Source organism: Podarcis pityusensis (assembly GCF_964106645.2).
Source record: "Podarcis pityusensis genome assembly, chromosome: 6".
Taxonomy (NCBI): Eukaryota; Metazoa; Chordata; class Lepidosauria; order Squamata; family Lacertidae; genus Podarcis; species Podarcis pityusensis.
Genome location: NC_138030.1, coordinates 47,328,484 through 47,342,202, shown reverse-complemented (window position 1 = coordinate 47,342,202; position 13,719 = coordinate 47,328,484). Strand labels below are relative to the sequence as shown.

General features: G+C 46.3%; 1 protein-coding gene across 5 annotated transcripts in view; it reads left to right on the top strand.

Moving 5' to 3' along the window:
* Positions 1-13,719, top strand: part of MICAL1 (microtubule associated monooxygenase, calponin and LIM domain containing 1) — a 45,008-nt gene that overhangs the window by 19,445 nt on the left and 11,844 nt on the right. For all 5 annotated transcript variants that reach the window (XR_013987821.1, XM_081010647.1, XM_081010646.1 and 2 more), the window contains exons 3-12: positions 1,138-1,345; positions 2,337-2,453; positions 3,032-3,133; positions 4,667-4,822; positions 5,853-5,953; positions 6,162-6,419; positions 7,917-8,032; positions 8,691-8,817; positions 9,235-9,319; positions 12,357-12,504. Coding sequence is in view for 4 of the 5 variants with exons in the window: in XM_081010647.1 (XP_080866773.1) it covers positions 1,138-1,345; positions 2,337-2,453; positions 3,032-3,133; positions 4,667-4,822; positions 5,853-5,953; positions 6,162-6,419; positions 7,917-8,032; positions 8,691-8,817; positions 9,235-9,319; positions 12,357-12,504 (1,418 nt within the window). In the remaining variant the exon portion in view is untranslated. The remainder of the gene's footprint in view (positions 1-1,137; positions 1,346-2,336; positions 2,454-3,031; positions 3,134-4,666; positions 4,823-5,852; positions 5,954-6,161; positions 6,420-7,916; positions 8,033-8,690; positions 8,818-9,234; positions 9,320-12,356; positions 12,505-13,719) is intronic.

Below are 13,719 nucleotides of genomic sequence, written 5' to 3'. Positions count from 1 at the left end.
GATGGTTGGTTGAATTTCCCACAATGCCCTGTCCTGGAACAAAGCTATGCCATCTTGTGGGAGATTGCCATTTTGTGGCTAGTCTCGGCTAGGAGCATCAGGCTGAATTTCTTTTTAAGCGGGGGGGGGGGGGGGAGAACCACTGGCAGGAATGGGGTTGATCTTTGGCAGCTGCCCAAGGATGCTTGGTGCTGGTCTGTGAGTTTCTGCTCTATGGAGCAAGGGCTGCCTTCCTTCCAACCCCATATACGGATTCAAACTGCCTTTGAACGGAGGCTAAGCAGTTCAGCTTGAGGTGACTGCCAAGATAAACCTTAAACGTATGCTCTGAGAGTAGGGCTCAGAAGTATGTAGCAGATCTCGGAATGCCCTGCAAAAATAATGTTTGGATCTGCAGTGACTTGTTGGGGTGTACAGGCAAGATGGACAACATCGGGCCTTAGGTGGTTTGGAGTGTAAACATCTGTTGCAAAAATCTTGGTGGATGTTTAAGAACTTCCTGTATGGCTGGATCTGTTGCAACAAAGCATGATTCAAATTCTGACTGTCCACTCATGTGATTGAACGGCTGCTTTGCTGAAGGAGACTGAGACAAGTCACTCTGTGTGGGTTCGCCATACTTAAGTTCCGTGCTAAAACAGGTTTTTTTTAAAAAAAAAAATCCCTGAAGAAGGTGTTTATAGTGGTGAGAGGACAAGACCACGGTAATGGCAAAAAACAGTTAACTGCAGAGCAGTGGTGTCCAAACTGTTTTCAAAGAGGGCCAGATTTGATGAAGTGAAGGGCCGTGAGGGTCGACCAAAGGGCCAACCAAAGTTGTTAACCTTTTTTTAGGTCACTCAGGAAGTAAGCTGCTACAGGGGCCAGATTAAACCGACCGGCAGGCCGAATTAGGCCCCTGAATCGGACTTTGGACATGCCTGCTGCAGAGGCTGCTGGGTCTTCCTTTGCCTCTGAAAAGGAGCATTGTGCCCGCCTGCTCTTTTGACATAATGCCAAGCTCACAGTCACTCTTATGGATTGTATGTTACCTGCCTGCTCCAGAGGCTGCGGCCACAGCAGCTTCCAAGTATAAGCACTGTCTCCTTTATGGCACCATTTTATAAACTTACCACCCGGTGATAATTCTTTTTCCAGTGCCTGATTATTGGGGCAGGCCCTTGCGGCCTCCGCTCGGCGATTGAACTGGCCTTCCTTGGAGCCCATGTGGTGGTGGTGGAGAAGAGAGACTCCTTTTCCCGGAACAATGTGCTGCACCTTTGGCCTTTCAGCATCCAAGACCTGCGGGCTCTGGGAGCTAAGAAATTCTATGGCCACTTCTGCACAGGATCCTTGGATCACATCAGTAAGTAATGCAGAACGGACCAGGGCAGGGAAAGTATCTCCAACATTATGGAATAGTGGCGAGAAACCAGCATTACCAGCTAATGGGAGCTAGTAGTGGTGGGAGCGGGTAGGATGGAATATTAATTAATTAATTAATGGCTTGGTCTAGAAAGCATTTACTGAAAAAGTAATTTAAAAGTGCGTTTAAAGGTCCAGCATCCTTATGTAAACTGAACATTTACTGCAAAATGTAGCATTTCTGCTTTCGAAAGGGCGTTCTCAGGAATTGGTTCTTACTAGATAGCTCAGTTGATGGAACATGAGGCTTTAATCTCAGGGTTGTGAGTTCGAGCCCCACATGGAGCAAAAACATTCCTGCATTGCAGGGGGTTGGACTAGATGACCCCCATGGTCTCTTGCAGCTCTACGATTCTACGGTGTGTCTCCTAAGGAGGGTTGTGTTTCACTGAGGGAACTGCAATGGGTACCCAAATTAAACTGTACAACAAGAAAGTAACTGTACATCAAGGTGGTACAAATTCAGAAAGAACAACATTGGATCAGTGTTTCAAATAAATCAATAAATTGTGTAAGTAAATAAATCGGTCAAATTGCCAGTGTGGCAGAGGAATTAGCTGACTTTAACCATCATTCCTGTCTTTTGGGCTTTGCTTTCATTTTAACACTATTGGCTTATTGGAGTTTAGCTTGTTGCACACTCTTCCTCCCAGCCTGCATCTAGAAAACCCTCCATGGTGCCGTATTCAATAGCTCTTTAGGACTCAGTATCCCTCTTGTTGAAGCTGGGGAAGGCCATGATTTTCCAACCCCATGACAGGGAAATCATGGAACAGGCTTCTTTCTGAAATTGGAAGAAGAGGTGGCTGGAAGGTGGAGCTGGGGTTTAAGGCAGTGCTTGCCTGAGAGCAACTTTGAAATGGGCACAGATGGGCTGGCTTGTTTGTTTAATTAGGCCTGCTCTGCTAATCCTCTCCTTCTCTGTCTTGCAGGCATCCGCCAGCTTCAGCTGATCCTGCTGAAAGTTGCCTTACTCTTGGGGGTTCAGGTTCACATCAATGTGCAGTTTAAGGGGCTCGTCCCACCTGCAGCAAATTCAGATGGACAAGGTAAGAACGACAAAAATCCTAAGCCTTTGGAGTCCTTAAGGGCAATGCACCAATCCACACCCCTTGTTTCTGCAGGTGAGAAGGTAGCTCAGGACGTCACAGTGAAAAACTGTTTCATGGATGAGTTTCTTTTCTGTTCTGCCTCCACTTTCAAATGTTCATTTCCCCCTTACTTTGCCATAGAAGCAAAACCAGAAAGAAACCAAGCCATCAGACACACCCTGCCAAAAAATGCTCATGGTCTCTCACATCACTCACAACGCATGGCTCTGAGGCACATCTTGGTCAAGCTGTTACATTTTCATGGGTGTCCTGTTGGCTACGGGTCCCTCCACAAAGGCAATCCCATCCCATCTCCAAAATTGTGAACAAATGCAGTTCTGGAGTTTCAGACCAAGACATTATGGTGCCCTTAACACATTCCAAGACAGGATTGGGTTGCTTTTGAGACAGAGACCTGCAGTTTCTCCTGCTTTGTTCCTGCTTTCTTTATAAACATGCAAGTCTGGGGAAGGGTCTGGTGAATTTGACAGTCTTTGCAGCAGGGATCCTGATGATTCCATCCTCTGTTATTACAGTCAGTGGCTGGAGAGCCATCCTAAATCCTCCTTCGTGTCTTCTGAACCAGTGTGAATTTGACGTCCTCATCTCTGCTGGTGGTGGCAGGTTTGTGCCAGAAGGTAAGCAGCCCTTTAAGACCTCTCGTTATGGTTGTGGGAGAATTTCACTTCGGATTTTTTTTGATGCTCCAGGTGTCTTATCAACAGCTCCTTAGGCCTCTAATAGCATCTCTCCTCAACACTGGAGGAAACTTGTGCCTCTGGCCTTGTGATGAGCAGGTTCCCCCCTTCCTGTGTACTGAGCACCTCCAGCAGATAGAATAAAGGGCAAAGCTACAAGTTTTCTAGGAACAAACAGGGCAACTCAATGCAGATGCAGTCCAGTTTGTAGATATGGTGCCTAGCCAAGTGAAAGGCCAAAGCATTATTGCAGATTTTGGGGATGGTAGACACTTCCCCAAACCTCAGCTTTTATGACGCTCAGAATTCAGGGGAGCCCTGCTTCCTATATTTTTGGTTGTTTGGGGAAATGTTTGTACAGTATTAATATTTGCCCTGGAATCTGCAAGTTGAGTGAAGTAGAGTTAACTGAAATTGCCTCTTTTTGTGTGTGTTTAAATTGATATACTGTTTTTCATTTTGTCACTTGGGGAGTTGGCCTAGAGACCATATGTTTGACACTTAAGGTTTTGGATTCAGGTAGGTAGCTGTGTTGGTCTGACGTAGTCGAAATAAATAAATAAAAAATGTCCAGTAGCACCTTAGAGACCAACTAAGTTGGTTCTGGGTATAAGCTTTCATGTGCATGCACATGAAAGCTTTTACCCAGAACCAACTTAGTTGGTCTCTAAGGTGCTACTGGACATTTTTTCCCCCGACTTAAAGTTTTGCTTTCATCTGCTCTGCTTCTCCTGATCTCCCCCAATACCAAATCAAGGGCTCCTCAGGAGGGCTTTAGGTGCATCGGCAAGAGCAGCTGCCCAGCCTACCACAACGCCAACCATTGATAATAGCTTGGGTCATAAAAAAATCTGAAAGGCATCTTGCCTTGGGGCAGGAGAGGAGATGAAAAGCAAAGGGAGAGGGAACAATCTCTGTAGACGCTTTGGCACCAGGAAGCTTGCTCTGGTGGCAGCTTTTACTGGGGCTTGCCCAGACCATTTTCAGAGCTGACCTGCCACTCCACTCCAGCATTTCCTTGCCCCTCTCCTTTCATTTCCCACACCTTTATAGGAGTGCTGCAGTATTTTTCAAGCCCTACCAACAATTCCCCAAACAGAGAGACCCAATTCGGCTTTTGTGAAATGCTCCCAGCATTTCAGATCGTAATAGATGAGTACAATTGCCGTCCTGCCATGGTGCTGAGCTTTCTCTCAACGTTCAATCAGAATTCCTCATGGTGTCACCTTGAGAGCTGGTAAATACCATGCAACTCTTCAGAGATCTTGATATTCAATGGAGCTGGGGCTTGGCATTTGCTACTCCGCTACTAGAAATAGAGTGGCTAGTCTGGACACTTTTGGGGTGTTACCATATTTCAGATGAGGGAACAGGCCCCATGTTCTGTTCTTCTATCCTTTCCCTAGTTCTTTCACAAACTGCCAACCCTTCCCTTTCCTTCAGGACTAGCGCTGTTTGTGTGTTTATCTCCAGGCTTTAAGCGGAAGGAGACCCGTGGGAAATTGGCCATTGGCATCACCACCAACTTCGTTAATCACCACAGCAGGGCTGAGGTGGAGGTGGCCGAGATCAGCGGAGTGGCTCGCATCTACAACCAGAAATTCTTCCAAAATCTCTACAACAAAACAGGTCTGGGCCAGATGCTTCTTACCTACAGTTAATGACACTTTCCCCTTGTGCCTTCAATAAAATCTTTGTCATTCCGTAGTTTGCAGTGAGAGAAAATGGGGAAGCCCACATAGCAAATGGAAAAGGGTCAACCTGTCTCAAATACCTTTTTGACCAGTCCTGGATCCTTGCCATTTTGGATACATTTCAATAGAAGCTGAATAAATTATGTAAATCTGCTTGTTTGGGTAGTTTAGCAAATCAGGCTTTCTTGGCATGGGATTTTTGGCAGATAGGATATTTGTTTCCTCAAGTGCCAACTATATAAAGCTCTGTAAGGACAAAGGAAGAGTTCTGTTGGATCAAACCAAAGACCTGCTTTGTCAAAAATCCTGCTTTCTTACAGTGGCCAACCAGATGCCTTTGGGAAGTCTGCAAACCAATCATCAGGGCAAGGGCCAGCCTCCCCGACTGTGGTTCCCCAGCAATTAGTATTCAGAAACACGCTGCCTCTGGTCTTGAAAGCAACATGCAGCTATCATGACTAGTAGCTATTGATAGCCTTCCATGAATTTAAATCCATGTAAGCCATCTTACATGTTAATAATAATAATAATAATAATAATAATAATAATAATAGATACTTTATTTATACCCTGCCCATCTGGCTGGGTTTCCCCAGCCACTCTGGGCAGCTTCCAACGGAACATTAAAATACAATAACCTATTAAACATTAAAAGCTTCCCTAAACAGGGCTTCCTTCAGATGTCTTCTAAAAATCTGGTAGTACAAAGTACCATGTTACATCAGCAGAAGGCAATGGAAATTCCCTCCTCTTCTTCCTGCTGTGTGTGTCCTGTGTTCCCCCAAATCTACACCAGAATGTTGGGGGAACCCCTGGAACAGATTTAGGGGCACAGGGGGAGAAGAGGGCAGAAGAACATTCCTTTGCCCAAGCAAAAGTCCTTGCACTGATGGAAGCTTTGCATAGTGCTAGGCTGAAAACAGCCCCCAGCCTTTAACCTTCTGCTTGTGTTTGAACAATTATAGGCATTGACTTGGAAAACATTGTCTACTATAAAGACGACACTCATTACTTCGTCATGACAGCCAAGAAGCAGAGCCTGCTGAAAAAAGGAGTTATCTTAAATGTACGTATAGAGACTGAAGCTCCTGCAAGTACCATGTGGGAGGGGATGGCGACCCCAAACCATCTTTTGAATTTACATGCTTTGGAGGTGAAAGATCCTGCCAGGCCGAGAGCTGATTGACACACCCATAATCTTGAACTCTGCAACATTCCAATAAGATTTTTTTACTATTGCTATGGAAGATATCTTGGTCTCCATTCATTTCTAGGACAAGTCAGACATAGAGAGCCTGCTGTCTCCAGAGAATGTGAACCAAGAAGCTCTTCTTGCTTACGCCAAGGAAGCTGCCAACTTCTCCACCAATTACCAGCTGCCTGATTTGCAGTTTGCACTGAACCACCGCAGCCACCCAGATGTTGACATGTTCGACTTCACCTGCATGAGCCGCTCAGACAACGCAGCTCTGGTGCGAGACTGTAACGGCACCAAGCTGCTCATTGGATTGGTGGGGGACTGCCTGGTGGAAGTAAGTGTCCCCATAATGAGACCACAACAAGCATATGGACAGAGTCCTTTTCACAGTGGGAGAGTGGGTGTGGTGTGGTGCATCTCAACCATCCTTGATTGCAGTTCTCATTCACTTATCTGTCCATATGAACTGACCTACGTGTTCAGAAAAATCACATGACACACTGCCTTGAAATTGTACTGGTTCAGTGGGGAGCAGGTGGTGCTGTGGTCTAAACCACTGAGCCTCTTGGGCTTGCTGATCTGAAGGTTGGCTGTTTGAATCCGTGCGATGGGGTGAGCTCCCGTTGCTCTGTCCCAGCTCCTGCCAACCTAGCAATTCAAAAGCACACGAGTGAAAGTAGATAAATAGGTACCACTGCAGCGGGAAGGTAAACGGCATTTCCGTGCACTCTGGTTTCTGTCATGGTGTTCCGTTGCGCCAGAAGCGGTTTAGTGATGCCGGCCACATGAGCCAGAAAGCTGTCTGTGGACAAACGCCGACTCCCTTGCTCTGAAAGCAAAATGAGCACTGCAACCTCATAGTTGCCTTTGACTGGACTTAACCGTCCGGGGGTCCTTTGCCTCATGCTGTTTTTTTTATTATTATTTCTGGTTCAGAACTGGAGAGGGTTTTCGTTAAAAGCTTCCTCATCTTAAAAAATTGCTGTCAGTTGGGAAATGTAGGTTTAAACAATTTGCGTGAAGTTTGTTGTAACTGCGTTACATGGGAGCTTTACTTTGGGATTTTTCTGACACTGGCTAAGCTTTCATTCCCATTGATTTCTATGAGTGTTTATAAACTTGCATTACAGTAAATAATGCTGTACTGATTAGAAAAAAAACACTTTCCTCTTCCATGCGTTGTGATGGGAACCGTTGCAGAAAATGTGTTGAAAGCTGAAATGTTCTTTAAAGGATGGGAGTTAAGCAACCTGCTATCTTGTTTTAAATCTGCATGTTTCTCAGACAGACTGTCTTTCACCTGGACTTAGCAGGGAGCCATGTTACTTGACTATCTGGGCTTGAAGGCAAATCTGCTCCTGGATTTTGTGAGGCCTGAGGCTAACCTTTGGCTGGGGACCATATGCATTGGGTTTTTTGTTTGTTTGTTTTTATTTTTTAAATAACCCTGCCCTTCTGTTCGTCTAGCTTGGAGGGCTGGTCCAACATCTGGGAAACCTGCTGTCTCTGATCTAGCACTTTATCCTTTGCACTAATTCACTTCACTATGAAGCCCCCTTTATCTGGCAAAACAGAGCTAGCCAGCTGACACTTGGTGTGAGTGGGGAGTGGGCCCCCATTTAATGCAAACGTTTGCCAAAACAACATGCAGCACACAGAGGGGCTGCTGTGAATTAACCATGACTGCCAGAATCACTCTGGAATCCCAATTTCCTGCTGCGTTTTTGATGCAGCTGAGCTGTTGGCCAACGTCTGCTATATCTCATTGACTCATTTTGCTAAGAGACCCCAAAACATCTCTTTGTTCTTTCTCTCTCTTTTTGTTTCCCAGCCATTCTGGCCTTTGGGCACTGGTGTGGGCAGAGGGTTCCTGGCAGCTTTCGATGCTGCCTGGATGGTGAAAAGATGGGCCTCGGGGATGCCCCCTTTGGATGTGCTGGCTGAGAGGTGAGCACTCTGAGAAGGGGCATTCTCTGCCCACAGTGATGGTGGGGTGACTGGCGATGGTGGTGGTATCTTGAGGTCTATAGATGTTCCAGGTTATGCGTTCAATGTAGGGAGGAGAGATATTGATACAGTGAGCCAGGACTGCCTATTTTGTCTAGAAGTAGTGCTTCAGAGTCTTGGGCAGTTTTCTCCCACTGAACCATACATAGACAGTCTTGTCTTCTGCTTCATGCTCTCTTGTTCAGTCTTTTAAGCACTAGCCTGGTAGCCATAAGACACCAGGAACTTCACACAGGCAAGTGAGTGAGCTGGTGGAGCCCCTTTCTGTTCTGCTGCCCAACCTCAGGAAGTTCCCAGCATCATCTAGGAGACTGCAGGGCTATGAGTAACTGACCTGGAGCATGGAATGGGGAACAGGAATGGGTGTAACTGTCTGATGTAGTGGGAACCTGAGAACGCAGGAGAACTTGTTGATGCTGCTCATGCCACAGACCCAGGCAAGGGGTGAGGAGGGACTGCTGTGAAGATGAGAAGGGTGAGAGCATGTCGATCTTCCTCTTTTGCCTGAAGGCTCCTGAATGCTGTGAGTGCCATGTACACAATGTATCTTGGTGCTGAGGGACTAAGAGGGGGACATTCCTGCTTAATCTCCATGCAGGGAGAGCATATATCAGCAGCTGTCGCAGACCTCACCTGACAACACCAACAAGAACATCAGTCAGTACAGCATTGATCCTACCACGCGGTACCCAAACATCAACCTCCAAGCCATCAAGGCCTCTCAGGTATCACTATACATATAGGGTGGTGGTGAAGAACACAATATCTCCTCCTTTTCCTTGTCAGTTTTCTGATGATTCTCTTTGCCTCATGCACTCTTCTTTGCAGCTTTTAAACACTGGCACCATGCCACGTCCCTGAGCCATGTTCCGAAAGTAACAGAAATGTATAAGAACGCTGGCATTTGCCGCAATAGGGCTTGGAGAAGAGACTCCCTTGCAAGACGTCCTTTTGTGCTGTTCTGGCACTGAAGGCTGTTCTTTGCTGAGTAATGGGGTGTGGTGTGTTTTCCAAGCTGGGACACTAAGGGCCACACAGGAAGCGTTTGGGCAGCTGCAGACCTGGGGGAATTAGCTGGGTCTTGTTCTGGATACAAGCTGTGGTCAGTGATAGGATATAAATAATGGTGCACCTGCTTCCAGGTTCGTAATCTGTATGTGACAGGAGAAATTGAAATGGATATGAAGAAAGGAAGAAGTCGTGGCAGCCCCGAGATAGTCAGCAAAGGCAAGTCTGGGTCATGTTCTCCCCTGGCTACTGGTTGCATGGATCCACCTGAAAACCAGTACCATACCCCTCCACACTTGTTCATACTCGCTGTTCTCTCCCTTTAGATGAATTGGATTTCTCTGCAGCAAAGTGCAGATCCTCCTCTTCTGTTTTTCTACCCATATGACCTCTCTGCTTGCTGTTCCTTCCCTAGGACTCTGCTTTACCCCCAAGCAGCAAATATCTGGGTCAATATTGCTGTCTCTCAGACTGGGATGTGGAAGAGTGATCCCAAGCATTCACTCTAACAGACTGTTCCTGGTTCTCCATAGACATGACAATGTTGCCTTTGCTAAAAACAAAACAAACCGAGATTCTGTGACAATGAAAGCTGAATAGGGTGGCTTCTTACTTAGTAAGAAAATGAAGCAATGTGTATATATTTAGTTGTTTTGCGAGTTCCACTTTTGCTAGTTATGGGCAAGGCACCAATCTACCTCCTGCCCCCCTGAAGTCCAGTTCTAGTCATCTCTTCCAGACCCCTGCAGTGTAGGAGTCACATTGCATCAGGAATCCCTGACCGATGGTCATCCAACCTCTCTTTTAAAACTTTTACCACCTTCCAAGGTAGTCTGTTCCACTGTTGAACAGCTCTTGCCATCCAGACATTGCTGACACATTTTTCAAACCTTCCTTTGTCTCCATAAAGGCTAGAAATGTCCTGTTTTGAAATAATGAGGCTTGAGATTCTGGAGATACTCAGTTCTGCATGTGCAGAATCCACACCGCTCTGCACATAGATTAAACATAAAATTGGGAGAGACTCAGTTGAGTCTGGAACAAGAGACCCACTGCCTGCAGCATCCCAGACAGATGTTTGTCTGGCTTTGCTCAATGGTCTGTAATTTGCAAAATAGTCTCTGAAGGCAGGTTTTCTTAGGAGAGAGGAATCAGTGTTAAGGCTGACTACTTTCAAGTGTTCTGACATAGTGCATAGAGTCTACAAGTCAGTGTCAGCAGATTGTTACAGTACTAGTATATAGGAGACCTTTTTTTTTTTTTTGGCTGAGTTTTTGTTCTCTGATCTCAGTCCTTTTTGCAATTCTTTTTCTCCCTCCACCCATTCTCTACGGTTCCACTTCTGGAAGTGCTTCAATTTTGTTACCCCAGAAGGAAACTGGTTCAGGATATTCCTTTGGGGAAAAAATTCCTGGGAATACACCTGATCCACAAGCACACAGCATACACCTTAGTAATAGAGTAGCAGAATCCAGTTGTCTTAATAGGGTTGAGGAAACTTTGGTCTGTTATAGTCAGCCAGCCAGTTGACTCTGGACTGTAACTTGGTTAGCAACATGGCTGGCTTCTCTTGGGGCTGGTTTGCCTCTTGGTTGGCAAGAAGCCCAGAACTAAGGCCTTGCTGTATTTTTGCCTCACTGCAGGCATGCCAAGGTCCCCAGGAAAAAGATGGTCCAAATCTTTCCACAGTGAAATTCCCTTTTATTCTGGTGTAAACTTGGGTGTAAAAACTTCTGCCTCCCAATAAACTAACAAGGCTGAAACATTTCTGCCTACTGCATAGGCACCCTCTATTCATCTCCCAGGAGAAAAACACACATTTGTCACAATCTCTCACTCCCAAACTATCACTTCTGTGGGGAAAAATCGCCTGCTGCCCAGTTCTTAAACAATGGAGAGGGTGTTTATCTATTACATTTTGCTCCAGCTGTAGCATTTTCCTTTCCAGATGTCTATGAAATAAACTAAAAATGCCACAGATCGCTCTGCATTTCTTGAACGGTTTTTCTGCCTTCTCTTACGTCTGTGTGCATTTCTCTGTCCCTCTGGCTCTCCCTTCCCTCTTTAAATTACAGCTCTCTTGTTTCTTCTCTGTGTTTTCTCATGTTTCCTCCCACACTGTCATTGTTTTCCATAGCCCAGTCTGTTCCCCTTGGCCTTGCTCTGCTTATGGAATAGCCCTTGTGATGGTTAGCAAATAACTGTGTGTTTTGGGAGGTGGGGAGATAATGTGACCTGCCCGTTCACTGTCACCCTGGTTAGAAATGGAGTGCTAGCTACTAGGAAGACTTCTCTGATTCACTTCCACTCAGCTTTTAGGCTGTGCATTGATGGATTCCAAGCTAAGGATGTTGTCACAAATCTATTGCATGCTGATGTGTAAATCAGCGGTGCAGATGATGGCAATGTGATTGTTGTGGGTTCCTGTGTGGCATCAGAGTAGGGTCAGTGGTGCCAGGTTAGTTTTGGATGGAAGCAAAGTATACTTTGGTGGTTGTTCTTCCTATCGCAACAGAGCTGTGGTTTAGGCAAAGCAGTCACATTTTGTCAGCATAAAAGCTGCCTGAAGCTCCCTATTTAGCTGGACTTGGAGTACAGCAGTCTGCCCTAATCCTAAAGTAGCACATACACAGTCTCATCTCTGTTGGTAGCTATGTGTTAGGCTTTTCCCCTTTTCTGAGCTCTGATGGAGGAGGAAAAGTTCACACAATAAACCCTGATATGTTGCCAAACTAGGTACTGTGCATTACAGAAATCCTATTAATTCCTATTAAACTGCTGGCCCACAGGCTAATCTTGGTCTGCCAGGGGGTCCAGTTGGAGTCATGAGGTCATTTCCCCTCCCAAACCATGCCCACTTGTCTATCATCTGATGTCACTGGGTGATGTCACTGGTGGGAGGTGGTTTCAATCCAGCTGGGTGTTGCTTCACAAGTGTAGCCCAAGCAGGGAATGGTGAGTGGAGGGTTCAGTCCTGCTGGGTGCTGCTTTGCCAACCCCTTTCCTATGAGTCACCTTGGCTATATGGGTTGGACTGCCCATCCATCAAGTCATCTGATGCCATCATGACATCAGAAGATTAGAGTTGGCCCCTGGGGGAGGGGGCGGAAGAAGATTGGGCCGAAAGGTTCCCAATACCTGCTTGTCACTAGGTACATCTTGGGAACTGGACCAAGTGGCCCTCTTTCATGTACCCTTAGCTTGGTTTGCTCTTTCTCTCTCTCCTCTCCATCATCCTTCATCCACCCTTCTCCAGATTCCAACAGAGCCTATGAGGAGCTGCTTAGCTGGTGTCAAACTAATACAGCAAATTATCATGGCATCAAGGTAGAAGACTTCACATCCTCCTGGAAAAGTGGCCTGGCCCTGTGTGCCCTCATACATCACTTCCGACCAGATCTTCTGTGAGTGAGCCTTGCTGGAGGGAGGGAATGTGCCCACATTAGAGGCAAACTATCTAAAGGCATAACAATTAGCCATTGCTGTACCACTCAGGAAATGCTACTTCAGAGTGATTATACTGTCCATTTGTAGAAAAAAGTATTTTAAATTTGTTGTGCAGGTCAACTTATTCTGTGGCTAAGTGCTTTTTTTTCTAAATCACACACACATTCAGCAAACTGTGTATCCCAAAGGCCTAAATTAAGGGCTAGTCCATATATGCCTTTATTTCTTAATTCTTTATAACACAGCTGAGAGTGTGAATGGACTGCAGTGAAATGTATTATATACAAAGTGATATGCAGAGGTTTGCAAGAAGTTTGATCTGTGGTGGCTCACACACACATGCAAGTTGCCATTTGATGCTGGAATAGCAGCTGTGTGTGTGAGCCACAGATCTAGTCAGCCTAGAGATCTCCATTACTGACCTGGTGATTTGCTCCCTTTTTGGGAAGCTCAGCATCTATCCCCCACCCCGCCTCTAGAAATCACCACATGGTGCTGCTGCCTTCGCGTTGTAAGCGGAACTCTCCTACTCTATACAGTTCTACTTCAGAAAAGCAGAGCTGAACGCTTCCATCCTAGCCTTCCTTTGTGTTGGAGGTTCAGAACCAAGGGGAGTCCACTGAGCCTCAGATGTCAGGGTCAAGCTAGGCCAGGCATGGGACCTTGTGGCCTGCTGGTAGCTTTTGCCTTGCTGATCTAGAGAGGTATCAATTCTCTAGCCTCTTCCCCACAGCAACCATCCTTTCCTCCCTCCCTCTTACCAGTCACGGCAAAAAAGAGGGTGGCTATAAAGGCAGATGTGACTTTAAAAGATGCCTCTGCTCATGTTTATGTTGCCACAGAGCAGGGATGGGGAACCTCAGGCCCAGGAGCCAAACACATCTCTCCAGGTCTCTCCTGTGGGACTTCCCCCACATGACATCCTTTATTTTGCACCTCCTTGAGTCCCTATGCCTGGCTGGGATGTGTCTTGAGATCCGATCAGGCCTCTCACTTACCTGGATGGAGGAGAGAGAGGGAAGTGCAGGTGTGAAGAAACCAGCTACTATACAGATAGAATTTACACTAATTGCTCTACCCACTTTTGCTGCTGGTCTCCCTGCCTGCCACTGCCATGGGACACTCCACCCAGGCTGTGGGAAGGGAGTATGGTCTTCAGTCTGAAAAAGGTG